This window comes from Stegodyphus dumicola, chromosome X2, assembly GCF_044657685.1.
Source record: "Stegodyphus dumicola isolate Sdum_Otavi_A_Nest chromosome X2, ASM4465768v1".
Taxonomy (NCBI): Eukaryota; Metazoa; Arthropoda; class Arachnida; order Araneae; family Eresidae; genus Stegodyphus; species Stegodyphus dumicola.
Window position 1 is genome coordinate 117,545,033 of NC_140781.1, and position 17,602 is coordinate 117,562,634.

At 33.8% G+C, this 17,602-nt stretch overlaps 1 protein-coding gene across 2 annotated transcripts in view; it reads left to right on the forward strand.

Moving 5' to 3' along the window:
- Positions 1–735: 735 nt before the first annotated feature.
- Positions 736–17,602, forward strand: part of LOC118200511 (prefoldin subunit 1-like) — a 28,700-nt gene continuing 11,833 nt past the window's right edge. The window contains exons 1-2 of one of the 2 annotated variants that reach the window (XR_015038852.1): positions 736–1,003; positions 16,521–16,687. Coding sequence is in view for 1 of the 2 variants with exons in the window: in XM_035372469.2 (XP_035228360.1) it covers positions 968–1,003; positions 16,521–16,687 (203 nt within the window). In the remaining variant the exon portion in view is untranslated. The remainder of the gene's footprint in view (positions 1,004–16,520; positions 16,688–17,602) is intronic. The other variant, XM_035372469.2, reaches the window with a different exon arrangement.

The following is a 17,602-nucleotide window of genomic DNA, read 5'->3' on the forward strand; positions in this document are numbered from 1 at the left end:
AGTCAAACAACAAAAATCAGCGTAATATTTACAAAATTTTCACAGGACTAGTTTCGATGGTTTTACCGAACCACCATCTTCAGCTGCAAAACCGCAAATGAACCAGATAGGAAATTATTTACAAAGTTTTCACAGGACTAGTTTCGATGGTTTTAGCGAACCACCATCTTCAGCTGCAAAACCGCAAATGAACCAGATAGAAAATGTTTCCTATCTGGTATTGTAAATATAACGCTTATTTTTATTGTTTGACTTCTGAATTAGTATTTATTCGGCGTGTTATTGTGTCTTAATTATTGAAAGAAGTGTTTAATAAAGTAAACAAATAAATATGAAGCTTTTTTACTTTTTGTAAATTTCATAAATTACGGTTTCATATTTTTAATTTTATAATTTCTGCATGCCATCTTACCAGATTTAAACTGATGATCTGTAATCCGGAATCGCCGAAGTCCCGACGAGTCCGGATTAACGACTTTTGACTGTATTTGCATTCAAACAAACTTTTGCACTATTTACAAACGGAAATTTTACACACAATTAATGGTACACAGTATATTGAATGAAATTAGCCACTTAATTTTTACGGAAAACTAAGCTAAGTAAATATAGCACCACTAACATATATTCGTTAGTATTTCAAGCGATAGCAACATAAGGAGGCGGTCTTCGAAATGAGCAATTGCGAGCGCTTGGATGCAATCCAAAGTGAGCATTTGGGAGTGCTTGGACGAAATCCCTTTTACCCTCTGTTTATTCCGAAACCGGGTGATGAGCGAAAGTGAGGTTTGCGGTCTAGACGCTTGTAGTAAAAATACGCGAGAAAACTAGCGTCTGAGGGCCTGGACGCTTGTGTATATATGGGGCGCAAGGAACAGAAATGAAGTCAGAATAAAGGGAAAAATCAACTTTCTGTTCGGTCTCTTTTAAAATACTCGGCAACAGAAAATATTAATTTGACTTCTACATGGCTGGTAAAGGTGTTGATTTAGAGCTTAAAAAGGTATTTCGAAAGGCGTATTGGTATTGTTCTGCTATCGGAACCGGATTCAGAAGTGTATGAAGGTGTGTGTGTGTGTGTATATGACTTTTGCAGCAATTGCGCAAGTAGTAGAATAACTCGATTTCGCACTAAGTGAATTTAAGATCATACAACATATATGTATATATGTATACACAGGCATGCATTCGTACTTACACACACACACACACATATATATAGGTGCATACATTTTTGAACCCGGTCTTGATAAAAATTATTTTTAAGATTTATATGTTTAAAATTCTTGTCTATATTAAAACACATTATATGGAAAGTTACTAACTTTAGAACTGAATATTTTTCATTTATATTGATCGGTATAAATTTGTATGATTTCAGATGTATTTTTAGTCCTTTCGAAATGGAAGAATAATATTTTGATTATGTCATTTGTACTCTGATTTTTGAACGCTGTAAAACTGTAGGTTTTTTTACTTCCTTCCTAACTGATTAACGCTTTTTTTTCCTCTCTTTTCTTTTTAAATTAATACCCATAAGTGATACGAAATGAGGTTTGTCAGATGTCTTTTTTTTATTTTTATTTTTTTTTTATGAGATATTTCACTGGTTTGAAATAATATCTTCAAGATGAAAGTTTACTGGTGTTATTTTCTCAAAATAAAATTTGTTGGTTGATAGGAAATGAGGTGGATTCTTCTTTTCTAATTTTGGAAAACATTTTCTTCTGAAATTCTGCCTTTGTTGCAAACCATTTTCTCCATGTCTTTGTGCCATGTGTCATTCTTGTCCACAGCTGGTAGTTTGGCTTCATCTGGTACCTTTCAAGACATTTATTTATCTGGTGACATGTGTGCAGTCATTTTGTCTGTCTTTCAGGCAGAAATTTAGAAGGATTGTCTTGTTTTCCTGAAGTATTTTAAGTTGAATATCATAATGAATGTGCATGGAACATTTTCTTTCGTAGCTAGAAGAGGTGATGCGCCGAAAATGGCATTGTTCATGTAAATGGAACGATTTCTTGTTTTCCTGAAGTGTTGTGAATTGAATATCATGGTGAATATGCATGGGAGGTTTGTGAAACATTATTTTATAAGGGTTAGTGATAGGGATCATTGAGGCAAGTGAGAGTAACAAGATGGTAAATTGATATATGAAGTTAATTTGTGAAGAAAAATGCTTTTTACATTACAGATTATTCAAAGGACTCGCTACAAGATTTCAATAAGTACATGATATTGCTATACTGTCTATACGCTATCGTAACTTTGAAATGAAAAACGAGTATCAAATAAATGATGATGATGGTATTAATTAGAATCAGTTCCTTAGTAAGAGAGAAATATGTTAGAGTTTAATTTCCCAAACAGGGACATGGTGGGACAGTTCTTTTCGACTTAAGCAATTTTTCTATGATAAATCTCTAGAACCAAGTTTCAGATATTGCAATACTATTGTGAACATTCTATACAATTGGTACTGGTAAATGCAAGAAGAGTTTTCTGAATAAAAAATGTTTAAGTACTCAAGACGTATAAATACATATTCTACAGTTAAGAAATACTTCTATTCTGTTTACATTCTGTTTACATACAGCAACTAAAAGCTGTGAAATAGACCTCAGCAATGCCATCAGTGATTGTGCAGACAGAAAAACAAGCAAAATAATTATACATAAGAGACAACTCTCCTGGTTTTACCGGGAGACAGGATCACATAAACTCCTGTTTTTAAATTTTTAGCCTGAACTAAAGAAAATGTTTCCCAACAGTAAATGAAATTTATTAAATTAACAAAAATTATGTATATTCCATTTGTCTGCTCCCCTTCCCAGTGATTTTTAGAATAACTGGTTAAAAATTTTATTTGATCTTAAGTGTCTTTACCTACTGTAAACGTCTGTAAAATTTTGTATGAAGATTCAACAAATGTTTAATTAATTAGTATATGTATTTAATTTTTTTTTTTTTTTTTTTTTTTTTTTTTACATTTATGCAATATAGGGTACATTACTAAATTTATCCACATAATAGTATGTACATGAATTATTAATTTTATTTTCATTATATATAAACATACTTTGGTAAACTAAAGCTTTTCTTTTCTGCTTAGAATTTATTCAGTAGAAATTTATAAAATGAAATTAGCCAGTTTTAAAATTTGTAATGTCTAATTGAATATGAATGTATTTAATTAGATGTTTTAAGTCTTAAATTGGCTGACATTGTTAATTTAGTTCTGATGTAAAATATATTTTAATAAATCTAAATAGTTCAGTGTTAAAAATATATTTATGGGTGCCCCTTGGCGAAAATCTGCGATTTTTGGCGATACATGGATGTCGACTTTGTGCAATTCTTTGACTCCCAAAATCACCGCTACACAAAGACAAGATAACAAGACAAAGAATTGCACAAACTCAGTATCCAGGTACACATCGACCTATTTTCACTTTAAAAAAAAAAAAATCAGAGAATCGCACAAACTTGGCATTGTGCACTCCCTTGACTTTATCCATGTACACATCGATCTATTTTCTCTTTAAAAAAATATCAGAGAATTACACAAATTAGGTATCACACACTCCCTTAATTTTGTCCATGTACACATTGAACTATATTCACTTAAAAAGTCAAAGGAGCAGCCAACAAAAAATATATAATCTGAATAAACTACATTTTAAATCAAACAATGAAATAACATAGAAAAGGAAATTCATCTTTGTACTATACAAGGGAAATATCCACTTACCTTATTTATAAATTAACGTGTCTTCAGACAAACAAAATTCCTTAACGGCATCCAAAAACCTCCTAAAGTTATCTGAATTAGAATCTGTATACTGGCATCGCCACATAAATTCGCTAAAGTAAGAGTAAAAAATATTCTCCTTAGTGACTCCAAAGTTCAATCTTGTGCATTTCCTTTCAACAAACAGGATGCTTAATAATGGCTACTAATTAAACCTTCATTTACACACCAGTCAATTAATGCTGTTTTTCCCTTTCTTTCCAAAAACTAAATATAAATAATTCAGTGGTAAAAATATATTTACGGTTGCCCCTTGGCGAAAATCGGGGATTTTTGGCGATACATGGATAATGACTTTGTGCAATTCTTTGACTCCAAAAATCACTGCTACACAAAGACAAGATAACAAGACAGAGACTTGCAAGAACTCGGTATCCACGTACACATCAACCAATTTTCACTTTAAAAAAAAAAAAAAAACACAAATTCGTGCCCTTGACTTTATCCAAGTACACATCGACCTATTTTCACTTAAAAAACATCAGAGAATTGCAAAAACTAGGCATCGTGCGCTCCCTTGATTTTGCCCATGTACATATCGAACTACATTCACTTATAAAGTCAAAGGAGCAGCCAACAAAAAATATATAATCTGATTAAACTACATTTTAAATCAAACAATGAAATAACAAAAAAAAGGAAATTCATCTTTGCACTATACAAAGGAAATATCCACTTACCTTATTTATGAATTAACGTGTCTTCAGTCAAACAGAATTCCTTAACAGCATTATCTGAATTAGAATCTGTATACTGATGTCGCCACATAAATTCACAAAATTAAGAGTAAAAAATATTCTCCTTAGTGCCATTATTGTCCAAAGTCCGACCTTACACATTTCCTTCCTACAAACAGGACACTTAATAATGGCTATTAAGTAAACCTTCATTTACACTCCAGCTAATTAATGCTCTTTTCCCCTTTCTTTCCAAATTGTACAAAACTTCAAATTACTCTTACCACATTCAGCCATTTTACTGTCTAAACTACAAAATAAGCAATTTACATCCTAACCAACACACACCACAAGCCCTTATAAATCTTTTCCTATAATTCAAAATTTACCGCAATCATGCAACTGATTACGACATAATAGGGTTTCTATAACATTCAACTACTCAGGTTACCATAAATGAAACAGCAACTTCACGATAATACAAGGGGCACCCTTCAATCTACTCCAACCAGTTCAGTAACTTGAATCGTGTTATAAAGCCAATTTAATTCAGTTTGGAGTTCTTTTGAAATGGCACCGCCATGCTCACCTTCCGGTAACTAAGGCTGCATTCATACGGGGGCATAAGTGGTTAAAGCTGAGTTCCGTTGCCAAGGCAACCAGTCTATGATACATCACAAAATGTGGTTTAGGGCGTAACCTCTTGGTGTAAGGTTCTAAGTTTTCAACTTTACGGCGAGTTTGGGATAAGCGTTGACCAATCAGAGCGAAACTAAAATGAAGCGGCTTTCTGCAGACGATTTTCCTGTTACATCGAAGGAGACTTTTTTATTTAATATGGAGCACATCGTATCCGAACGAAATAATGAATTGATCTCGCAGGAAGTCTACGATAATGACATACATTTTTTTAATGAGTTTGCATAATAAATTGAAAAATATGGATGGAACTCGTAAAGCAAAAATTAAGCTCAGAATCGTGCACACTGTGTATGATCCTGTAGGTAGATGATTAATCCCATACATTATTTTTCATTTTATTATGAAAATTCTTTAAAAAATGCATGCTTGCAAAAATTTTATTTTTTATGTGTAAATTATTATTACAGTCAAAAGTCTTTAATCCGGACTCGTCGGGACTTCGGCGATTCCAGATTATTGTTTTTTCTGGATTATAGATCATCAATTTAAATCTGGTAAAATGGCATGCAGAAATTATGCTGCTTCCATTGATGATGGCCAAGCATTCTCTGCTATTACACGCATCCTCTGAGACTAGAACAAAGTTTCTATGATGATTTCTCTAGCAGAAATAATGGCACAAAAATTGAATATTCTGTAGGTTCCTTCCCTTATATCTTCTTCAAAGTGTGCTAGAGAGCTGTGCATTTCACATCATTCACAAAACGCGGCAATGTGCGTCTACCCTGAAATTTCATAATATTCAGGCTGCTCCTTGGTGTTGCGTTTTCAGTGTCGGGTAGTATACTTGCGGACAATAGTTAGACAGTTGTCCTGGTTTGTTAGTCTGAAAAAAAGCGACCCTTTGCCTAAGAGAAGCACTAATTAAGGATTGATAAAATGAACATTTTTAAGTATTCAGATGTCTTGAGTATCATTTTTATTACTGAAATAGTAAACTTTCTTACACTGAAGTAGTATTTATTAAGATCATTAACTTTTTCCCCCACCCCCCAAAAATGTTAAATGTTATTATGTGGTGTATTTTCTTAGTCTTAAATCCATTTTTAAATCATGTATAGAAGAAAATCAGTCCACGTGTGGTTGAATGCGTGGAGGTAATAGTACTGTAACAGTGATTACTAAAGTTTTACTTGTGTTTGTAATGCAAAATGCTAAAAATGTTTATTAATAGGAATTTTTGGTAATTGTGCATCATCCCATTGACAGTTCAGCGATTACTTGCTGTGTTTGTAATGCAAAATACTGAAAATGTTTATTAATTTTTGGTACTTGTGCATCATCCCATTGACAGTGAAATAGTCACCATGCAGCACAATTTGGTGCCAATTATATGGATAAATGTGACGTCAAAATGCACCATAACATCTGTGCTTTTGTTTGGTGCAATCCATCATTTGTTTTTTATGAACAAATATATAAATTAACTATTATTGCTGTATTTTTCGTGCATTAAAAAAAAAGTTAAAATTTAGCACCTGTCCTTTATAGAAAACCAGCATTGGATTATTTTCAAAGCTATGTTATTCTAGCATTAAAAAAAAATTGCATTAATGAACATAATATGATCTGCTGAATAGCAACATAATATATTGGAACAATTACCTGTAGGAGGTTTGTACTCATAGCATTGTGAATTTCCAGTAAAACCAGAGGCCTTAACAAAATAGTAGAAATCAATGAAAACCTTTTTACAAAGTTCAAAAATGCAACTGGTCAAGTATGGATTTTTTATTAAATACAGAAGCATTACTTCCTTCAGAATTCCATCTAAATGATTGGTGTAACTTTTCTGGGATTTCCACCAACTTTCATGGTCAAAGGGATGATATGTAAGCACCAGTTTTTTTAGTGAGTTTTCATTTGAATTTTGTCTGTTCACAAGTTTGTTCTGTAATATTTCTTCATTTCTTAGGATTTGAATAACAGAGAGAGAGAAATAAAAATATCTTTCCAATCACTTTACATTGAGAGGTGGAATTCTGTTGAGAGCCAAAAATTGTATTCACCAGGCTCTTTAATTTTCAGTTTAAGATGGGATATTTTTATCCAGATTTTGGCAGTTGTCAAATTGAAATTGTGTAATCTTGCAACTAACTTTTAAAACCTAACATAATTATCTTTGGAATCCTCCCATTTAGTAGATATATCAATTTAGCTACTGCAAGAAAATCTAAATAACTATGTGTCTGTCACTTATGTTATTTCAGATAGAATTCAATGAACAGTTGATATACAGTCAAAAGTCGTTAATCCGGCTCGTCGGGACTTCGGCGACCCAAAAGTAATACCCAAAATTAATTCCAGTAGGAGAATTCAGGGTTTTTTTAATCAAAAATAAGATTTTACTATTTAAATATTATATAATAATTATACTATTATTTAAACAACAAGTCAGAGACAGAATGCTACAAATATGAATCATAGCTTCTTATAGATCATTATTAAATAGAAGTGCAGTTGCTATGGGTTTACTAAGAAATTACAAAGGTATTACACCTCTACCACCATCTCACATTGAGAAAACCATATAGCTCATATTATGCCATTTGGTAGCAAATGTGTTAATGTACATAAAACTCTATTGTGGCAGCAAACTCTGAAAGTAAGGAATCTTTCTACAAATGTAATTAGCATAATTATTTGTAATTTATTTATCAGGTACAAGTTGATGACTTTTAAAAAAATTGCTAAATTGTTGATATTTATCGCAAGTTGGCAAATGAACATACAGTCAAAAGTCGTTAATTCGGACACCCATAATCCGGACCTCAAAGTTAAAACTTTCTGCGCATGCGCCGCGTTGGTACGCGTGCGCGTAAGACCTTGACTACTGCGCATATGCGTGTGCGCAAGTACAGAATACGTTTTCACCTGCACGTTTAATGTATAACGGACGGTGTAAGCTAAAATTATCTAATTATCTATTTCAGTTAATGTTAATGATTGCATTGTTCCTTAATCTTCGAATTGGATCCCGTTTATTATATTTTGCAGACTGTAAGAGCAATTTTATAAAAGTAAACTTGAACTTTCGATTATGTCAAATAGAATTTCCGATGCTGGAACTTCCAAAGGATCTACAAAACGAAAGTATGTTTCGATGTCCAACAAACAAAAAGTGGAATTGCTGCAAAAAATGGATAAAAACATGAAGAATGGGACAGAGAGGTTAGTGAAAACAAAAAAATTTCGATTGACAAGTTAGTCGGTATTCTCGGCACAGCAATTAACGGGACTTGAACAGCGGAACTTTGTAACTGAACAAGAAATTATGTCTGTTTATAGAATTAAAGAGAAAGTATGATCACATAAAACGAAGCAACTTAAACAACTTACATTGAAAGAAATGTTTAATAAAGTAAACAAATAAATATTAAGCTTTTTTTTTTTTTTTTTTTTTTTTTTTTTTTTTTTTTTTTGTAAATTTTGATACCCTTTAGATCATAATTGTTCTTTATTTCATAAATTACGGTTTCATATTTTTAATTTTAGAATTTCTGCATGGCATATTACGAGATTTAAACTGATGATTTATAATCCGGAAAAATCGATAATCCGGAATCGCCGAAGTCCCGACGAGTCCGGATTAACGACTTTTGACTGTATTTAAAATACAAATTTGAAATCTTAACTAAAGATTATATGATACAGTAAATATTATATATATTATAAGATATGATACATGACTGTTGTTTTCCCTGAGTACAGAATGATCCATTTTTGCTTTAAAAAAAGTCAGAGAATTGCATAAACTAGGCATTGTGCACCAGCTATTATCATCATTGCCTAGCAGTGAAAAAAGTAAGGTTACTAATGCCAATGATTATAAATTACGGAGTACCTATGGTTCAAAACCATGTACCTCCACATCAGAAAAGTATCTAAGCAGTGAGCAGAAATAGGAAAAATGCATAAATGGTTATCATGATGCACACTAGAGGGAGCCACATTAGCTCAAGAAAGTTTAGGGATAGGAAAAATCAAGATTTGTTTGGAAGTTTTGGTTTTAAACTTTTTTATGTTTTTTAATTTTTTTTTTTTTAACTTTTATATTTTTATAACGCATAAATACAACAGTAAAGCAGAAAGCGGATAGGAAAGATTTTGCAGATTAATAGGCTCATTGGCACATGGCACTAACCATAGTGAAGTAAAGTATTAAATTTTCACAAGGAAATATCCAGGGCAGATGGATTTAATACTGAACAGATTGATAACAATGCAGAAGTGGCCACTTTTCAGTAAAATTGGAGTAGAAGATAGCAATTATGGCAAAGCAATTAATGGCAGTACGTCCTTCCTTCATGGGTTGGGTGCTGGAACTGAGAAAAGAACTTTGGAACTTTTGGCCATCAGCAAGGAAACAATATCCTGCTTTTGCCAGTTTCTGATGTAGTCTTGTGTAGGGCCTGACAGCAAAGAAACCTGAATGGAAGGTTCTCTCGTAGAGGTGGAAATGTGTGGTGAGTAATAGGAAAAAGAATCTCCTTGCTCCTGTGCTGGTGCTTTTTAGATGGATTCCGTCGAGCAGACGCTGGAGGGAGGAACTTCGGATGTCTTACGTAGGATAACCAATTACTTCAGATGAGTTATGGAGGTGCAATACACAGTTTTAGAATGTAAGATAAATATTCAAAGTACAGTAATTACTAGCAATAAAATATATACATTAAACAACTCAAAAGTTCAGGGAATGATGCTTGAGCAAATGCAATATGAAATGCACCGGTGTTGCTCAGCCATTCAGCTGCAAGTCCTTAGTATGCAATACACAGATATTTAAAACAAAAATCTTTCATCGAAAATATGTACATATACAGTCAAAAGTCGTTAATCCGGACTCGTCGGGACTTCGGCGATTCCGGATTATGGACCATCAGTTTAAATCTGGTAAGATGGCATGCAGAAATTATACAATTAAAAATATGAAACTGTAATTTATGAAATAAAAAACAATTATGATCTAAAGGGTATCAAAATTTACCAAAAAAAAAAAAAAAAAAAAAGCTTAATATTTATTTGTTTATTTTATTAAACATTTCTTTCAATGTAAGTTGTTTAAGTTGCTTCAATTTATGTCATAATAATTTCTTTTTAATTCTATAAACAGACTTAATTTCTTCTTCAGTTAAAAAGTTCTGCTGTTCAAGTCCTATAATTGCTGTGTCGAGAATACCGACTAATTTTGATTACCCACTACAGATATGGGACTACATTTTTGTCAATTGAAATTTTTTCGTTTTCAATAACCTCTGTGTCACTTTCTTCACTATTGGAAGCGAATTATAATGACGAGGAATTTGATTTAAATCATATCAAAGATGGACTACATCGAGATGAAATACTACATTTAGTAAGGAATTATAAGCCAAATAAAATAAAAACGTGCCCTGAAGATAAGGATAGTGCTGACAGATCAACTTCCAATTCATTGCGCGCCGCGGCGTTGCCCCCTCCCCTGCCCGCCACAGAACAGCGTGAAATTGATAAACAGATTTCGGAATGGTTAGAGAAACGAAGGATATGCCTTTATCCACTTTTTCTTTTACTTCGAAACATACTTTCGCTTTGTAGATCCTTTACATATTAGTAAATATATATCGGAAATTCTGTTTGACATAATCGAAAGTTCAAGCTTACTTTTATAAAATTGCTCTAACAGTTTGCAAAAAATAATAAGCCTGATCCAATTCGAAGATTAAGGAACAACGCAATCTGTAACATTAACTGAATTAGATAATTTTAGCTTAGCTTATACCGCCCGTTATACATTAAATGCGCATGCGCACACGCATATTCGCAGCCGAAAGACATACGCGCGACGCATGCGCAGAAAGTTTGTAGCTTTGAGGTCTGGATTATGGGTGTTCGAATTAACAACTTTTGACTGTATACATTAACCACTCATATTTCTCAGGAAAAAGTGTAGTCCCATATCTGTAGTGGGTAATCAACATTAATTTAAGGTTTAATGTAGAGTGGCTCAACATTAATCTAATTCTTAGCTACTCATTGGTTGGCATCTTCACGTGCCCCGGCATGAGGAGATGTTAGCAGAGTAACAGCAATTTTACCATGAAAGCGTGAAAATATTATTAAAACATGAAGTATTACCACTTAAAATGTTCAGAAATTTAAATCCAAATTAAATTTGATGATAAAAAGGACGTCAGAAACATTTAAGTAGGAAAAACAATGTCACTCTGTATCTGGGTTGTTTCTTGAGATTGTGACGACTTCTGATTGGTCGACGAGATCTGAACTCAAGAGATGGGCGGAAATATTTGTCTTCAGCCCAAGATTTTGTAGATAAGAATATTTGTGAAATTAGCTGGATTTTTGTTGATAATATTGTTGGGAAAGTTGTTGCTTATTCTGCTGAGGTAGTTCTGAATAGTATCCATTTTCAAGTTGGAAAGGAGGTCTTATTCCAAACATAGTGAGAAGCTTTTATGATGATTCATAGCACCTTATTTTGAATCACTTGGAGTTTGCTAATCTCGTTTGCTGTGTAGTTTGCCCAGGCCAGGGAAGCATACGTGAGAATGGGCCGAATTATAGCCTCATATATCCTCTTTTTTAGTCTGAGGAAGAGGTTTTCATCCATTAGAAGAGGGCCTGAAAATGATCCTGTGTGCTTTTTCACGTACTCTAAGTATATGATCCTTCCAATAGTAGTTCTTGTTTAGAGTAACTCCCACATAATTTGCTTTTTCAACTCTAGGGATGATTTTGCCAAAAAGTTTAATCTTAGTTCTGACACATTTACGCTTTCTGCGTTTTCAGATAGTAGAATCTTGGATTTTTCTGGCTGAATACATGTTTTCCAACGACTGCACCACTCCTCAATAGCTGGGATTTCGGCTTGAATTCTCGCCAAGGCATGATCAGGGTTTAGACACTTGGCTAATGCTGTATCATCAGCATAGCTAGCTGTGAGAAGATTCATATTGTCCGGGAAGCATGGGAAATCGTTGGAATAGATGATGTAAAAAAGTGGACCTAAATTTGAACCTTGAGGAATGCTTGCATGAATATTTTTTACACATGAAGTCGCACTTCCAAGTTTAACGGTGAAAGTTCTATTTTCAAGGAAGGACTTGATAATCAATATCAGATTCCTGGAGAATCCGAGATGGATTAGTATATAGATCAGTCCTGGATGCCAGACACGGTCAAAGGCCTTTGCCACGTCTAGCATCAGGATAGCAACACTCATTTTGTTGTGCATAGCTGTGTCGATGAACTCCGTAAGCCTAACTAACTGCGTTGTAGTAGATACTCTTTTCCGAAAACCATGCTGGTGGTCAACGAGAAAATCGAAGTTTTCTTGCATTCTGAGATAAATAATACGTTCCTGGATCTTGCTTATGGAGGACAGCAGGCCTGATGGGTCTAAAGTTTGCTGGATTATCCTGTGCTTTCCCTGGCTTAGGAATAATCAAGATGCTGAATCAGATAAGTGTGAAATAATTTTGATACAAACATGCATTGAAAATGCCTGTTAATTTGCATATGGTCTTAAAGGGCATGTTTTTTAGCATCTGGTTCGTAATCTCGTCCATTTTTGGAGCTAAAATTAAAGATCCTTTGATTAGTCCCTTGATAATGCTCTGCACTTCATGCAGTGTGGTTAGTTTGATAGGAGGTTCCGTTGTAGGGGAGTGCAGTCATTGATTGTTAAGGTAATAAACTTGAATATCCGAACTACAATCTGAAGAGAAGGAGTTGGGAATGAACTGCTCAGAAAGGTTTTCCACAAATAATACAACTTTGTCATGATTGGAGTAAGCAAACCCGTTATCGCATTTGAGCGGTTTTTTAGTAGAACAGGGGCATGTTAGTGTCCTTGAATGACGCTAGATGGTGCCAGGTTCGTTGTTGATCTTTTCCATCTTATCCTTCCATAAGCTGGAACGATGAGCCATGCTTGATTTCCCTATTAAGCATGTTAATTTGAGTTTTGATAGCAAGATCCCAGGTGAGATTGAATTCTTTTCGGCGATGATTTCGCGAATATTGGCTGGAAGCGTGTGCTCATGTCTGATACAGTCAACCTCAGTTGTAGCTAGGGACTTAACAGAATGCAAGTGCGAAGAAAAATTTTTTACATCATATTCAATGTCCGAAGGGCTTTGTAACGAGTCATGATGAAAATCACTGGTCATCAAAATATTATGATAAAGATTCTAATTGGTATACTTAATTGGAGGTAAGTTCTTAGCATTTTCCACTCCAAGGTAAGCAAGCACTACTGGCACATGATCAGAAGATATGTCACATGTTACTGTAAGAGCCATGGGAATATTATATGTTGTAATAAAAATATCCAGAATATCTGGTCGACGATATTAAGCCTAGAAGTAGTTTCATCTAACACATGCAGAAAAACAAGTTGATTACACATAAAATCATGCACGATGTGTCCATTATAATTCGAGTTGCGGCATCCCCTATCAAGATGCTTGGCATTTAAATCACCTCCTAGAAAGGTGGGGGGAGTTCGGGTTTATAAGTCCGTCCAGGATTGCAGAACTGAGTTTTTTCCAGAGCGGTTATACACAGTGACTTCCCCTATTTTGGGTAGATTCACTATCACTTTAACACTTTCCATACCATCACAGTTATCTCCACTTTTCAGATATGAGTCAAAAGTCACATGTACCACCATGATAAACAGCACAGGGATCCGGTGATTGTCTGTCATTTTTATAAGTAACATAATTTGCAAGCTAGGGAACTCTCCCTGGCTGGAGTCTGGTCTCTTAGACAAAGATAATGTCCAAGCCCTTCTCTTTGACATAATCACAAAATTCGTGACATTTACACATACTGCCATTGGTATTCCATTTACATAATTTTAAGTACTTCAAACCTTTCAAAGTATTGAATTTTAATGTGAGGAGGAATCAGAAAATTTGAGAACTACATAGCTCTCAAAAATATAGCATGTGGTGTAAAGCACTATAGGGAGCCACTTGTAGCTGAGGCAAAGCATTTTTGAATGCTAAAAGTAATTTGCTCTGGTCAATGCCAGGCTGGTTTGAAATTTGAATTATAGCCAAAGGGATTTTGGTGCAATTTTGAGTCTGATAAGCTTCTTGAGGAACCGAATAATTTGGAATAGGGGGAGGAGCAACCTGTTGAGTGCATGTTAAGGTATGAAATTCCGGGACAATGTCCGGAGTATGAAACTCTGGGACAAACTTTACTGTCACAGTTAAAAGTTGCAGCCAGACATGGGTTTGAGTTTAAATTTTTGCTGTTGTTGGGGGAAGAATCAATGGTCGAACTGGAATGAGTTGTGGTTCTATTTAGGTTTTTCTTTGCTCCAGGGAAGCGAGGACACGAACGGCAGTTCGCAGCATGAGAACCTTGGCAATTCGTGCACTTCATCAGCTCGTTGTAGGGCTTGGTGCAGTTACTTGAACATCGGTGCTGTGCCAGCACTGATGTTTCCTTCCTTTGAATCTTTCTCCTTGAAAATCGATGCCAAGAAGTTCCGTGATATTGAAGATCTCATCTACTTTCAGACTGTTGTAAATCTGGATGTAGAAAAGTGGCATTGGAGCTTTAGTCTTCCAGCACTTGGGTGTTTAGCTTGAGACTGAATAGTGGGGGCGTGATCTTGTGAACTTTAAACCCAGCGATTTCAATCGCAGTCTGTACGTCATTGATGGGAGTTATAGAGGGTAAACCTCGAACAACGATTTTTAAGGAGCGATCAGCTTTCAAAGTATGTAATTTAAATTCAATTTGGTTCTCTGAGAGGAATCTAATGAAAGTTCTATAATCCTTCATTTGCAGCATTTTATCTGAGAAAATCAATATCCTTTTCAAACTGAATAGTTTTTACGAAGTTGTTGCAAAAGAAAGTACCAATCAGCTCGTGGTTTGATAAATACAGGAGGATGAGTTTGAACTTTAGGAATAGCATTTGCTGCCAGCTGCATTGGATTAGTTTCAGAATTAGTTCTTGCATTATCTAAATTTTCAAATTTATTTGAGGTACTAGGAGTTGCTATTTTGGGTGAATGAGCATTAGAAGATTTTTTGGCTACAAGATGTTTAGGTGGGAGGGCTATCTGATTTCGAATTAGAATATTTTGCTGGGCTAGGTGGTGAAGGTTACTTGGTATTAGGGGTAGCATCATTTTCTTTCTGATTAAGCTTATTGCAATTCGCGAGGCATTCGCTTTCAGTTGTATGGAGAGTAAACAAATTAACCCCTAGGCTCGTACAAAGGATTTTTAAAGAAGTCAAAAGTTTCTCACCTTCGGCACGCATCTGTTTTAGCATGGCGTCCTTGGTTTCCGGTAGGTAATCTTTTTTTCTCAATCTACTGAATCTCAAAGTCATGCTCTGTGGTCCGGTTTTTCAAAGCATAGATTTGGATAGTATTGTTGGACACTTCATTAGGAGAAGTAGCAGGAGGAACAGTTGTATCCATATCCGAGTTCGTTATTATCTGGAGAGAAGGTAGAGGAGCAGTATCCACAAGAGAGGTATTGCCAGCTGGCAGCGCCGTATTCGTGTTAGGAGTTGCCATATTATTGAGCAGAGAGCTCTCTAGCGAGTGACCATCGCTGTCTGCATCCATGACGGGAATGTCAAAGTAAGGTTACCAGATTAAAATCATTATCTAACAGCAAAATTGCCAAATTCAGCATGTACCCATTGTTTCACTTTAGCCTGTTAATTATAATATGGTTAATTATAATATTATTATTAAATATTATAATTATATTATAATATTATAATTATAATTAAATTATAATATGCTCCAAGATAAGATAACCATGCCTTAACTCAGTCAAGATATTATAAAGGCAACTTACTAAAATCTCAGATTTCACTATCAAACTAAAATATTTTATTTACGATTACAAAATTGCATGTCTGATTCTGTCTGATGAGAACAAAGCAGTTTTCATGGAACTTACTATACCAATATGTACTTTCAGTAAAATAGAAATATTACATCAATAATTCTCCATACTGTATTCTTATAAGTTTTATATTAATAAAGCTGAAAAAGCACTTCTTTAAACAAATTGTGTTGATACTTAAAAATTACATATTCCACATTAGGGTAATTAAATTTGTGTTTTCACTGTGATGGCCACTTTAATAAGAAAGTATCACTGAAAATAATCACTTCATCTTTGAAAACAGAAACAACATGTACATGGTTTAAATAAGCTGCTGTTATTTGTAAAAATATAAGTGATATGAACTTTTTTAGTCCTAATTATTAACCTAATAATAATCTGTTTAAATATCAGATTAAAATATCTTTTCAAACAGTAACATTGTTAATTTTTCAGGCTTTTCAAGAGCTGCAAGCCAAAGTGCTTGATACAACTCAGAAATTAAAACTTGCTGATCTGCAGATTGATTCATTAACAAAAGCTATTCAGCATTCTGAACTTACACAAAAAGAATTAAAATCCTTGCCTGAAAACACACCCATGTATAGTGGTGTGGGAAGGATGTAAGTAGTCTTTTTTTGAAATTTTTTAAAATGTGAATTAATTAAATAATTTCTGTCAAATGTGAGGTTAACTGTTTAGAAGGTATGATCTGTTCTTACCTGTGCATTATTAACTGTTTTACCTACCTTTAATCTTGGGTATTGAGTCAGGAAATTATAAAAATGCCTTTGTAAAAACAATATCTCAATATCAAATAGTTTTTATTTTTGTGTGATTTTAATCAGAGTATTAACATGTAGTAGTGCATTGCATAATAATGCCAGTTTTTGCATATGAAGTACAATTATTACTTTGCAATTTTCATTATAAAACTAATTTTTTATAATTAATGCTTTTTGATGTTTGTAATTATTTTGTAAGTTTGATGTATTTAATTTGTGAAACATTATAACTTTTAGAATTTTTTTTTTATTTTTCATTTATTCTTGAATAAATATAGCATACTAGTACATGGACATGACCCATGACAAGTACTATATGTTTTGTAATAACATTCAATATTTATAAGGAAATTAAATCTAAATTACACCAGCAGTTAAGAATATGGCTGTGAATTCAACAACAAAAATGCCTAGTTGTGAGTCATGAACTAAGTGACTGAAAGTTGGCATTTGATGCAGTAAAATTATGGTTTCATATATGTTTCTGCAGCAGAAATTGCATTCAGATAGTTTCAGTAACCTTAAATTTCTTCACATCATCTTATATTTTGTAATAATCCTTGCGGTTTGAATTGTTGTTCTGATTTGATTATGTTGATTTTACTTGTAATAACCCGAAAAGTGCATTTCTAAACATTTCCTATGTTTTGAGTGCATAATGCAGAAAAATTTTGCTAAATGTTAATAAATATGCGACTGAATATAAAAAAGGTTTTTAAGTTAACATTAGTTAAAATTCACAGCTCTCATTTA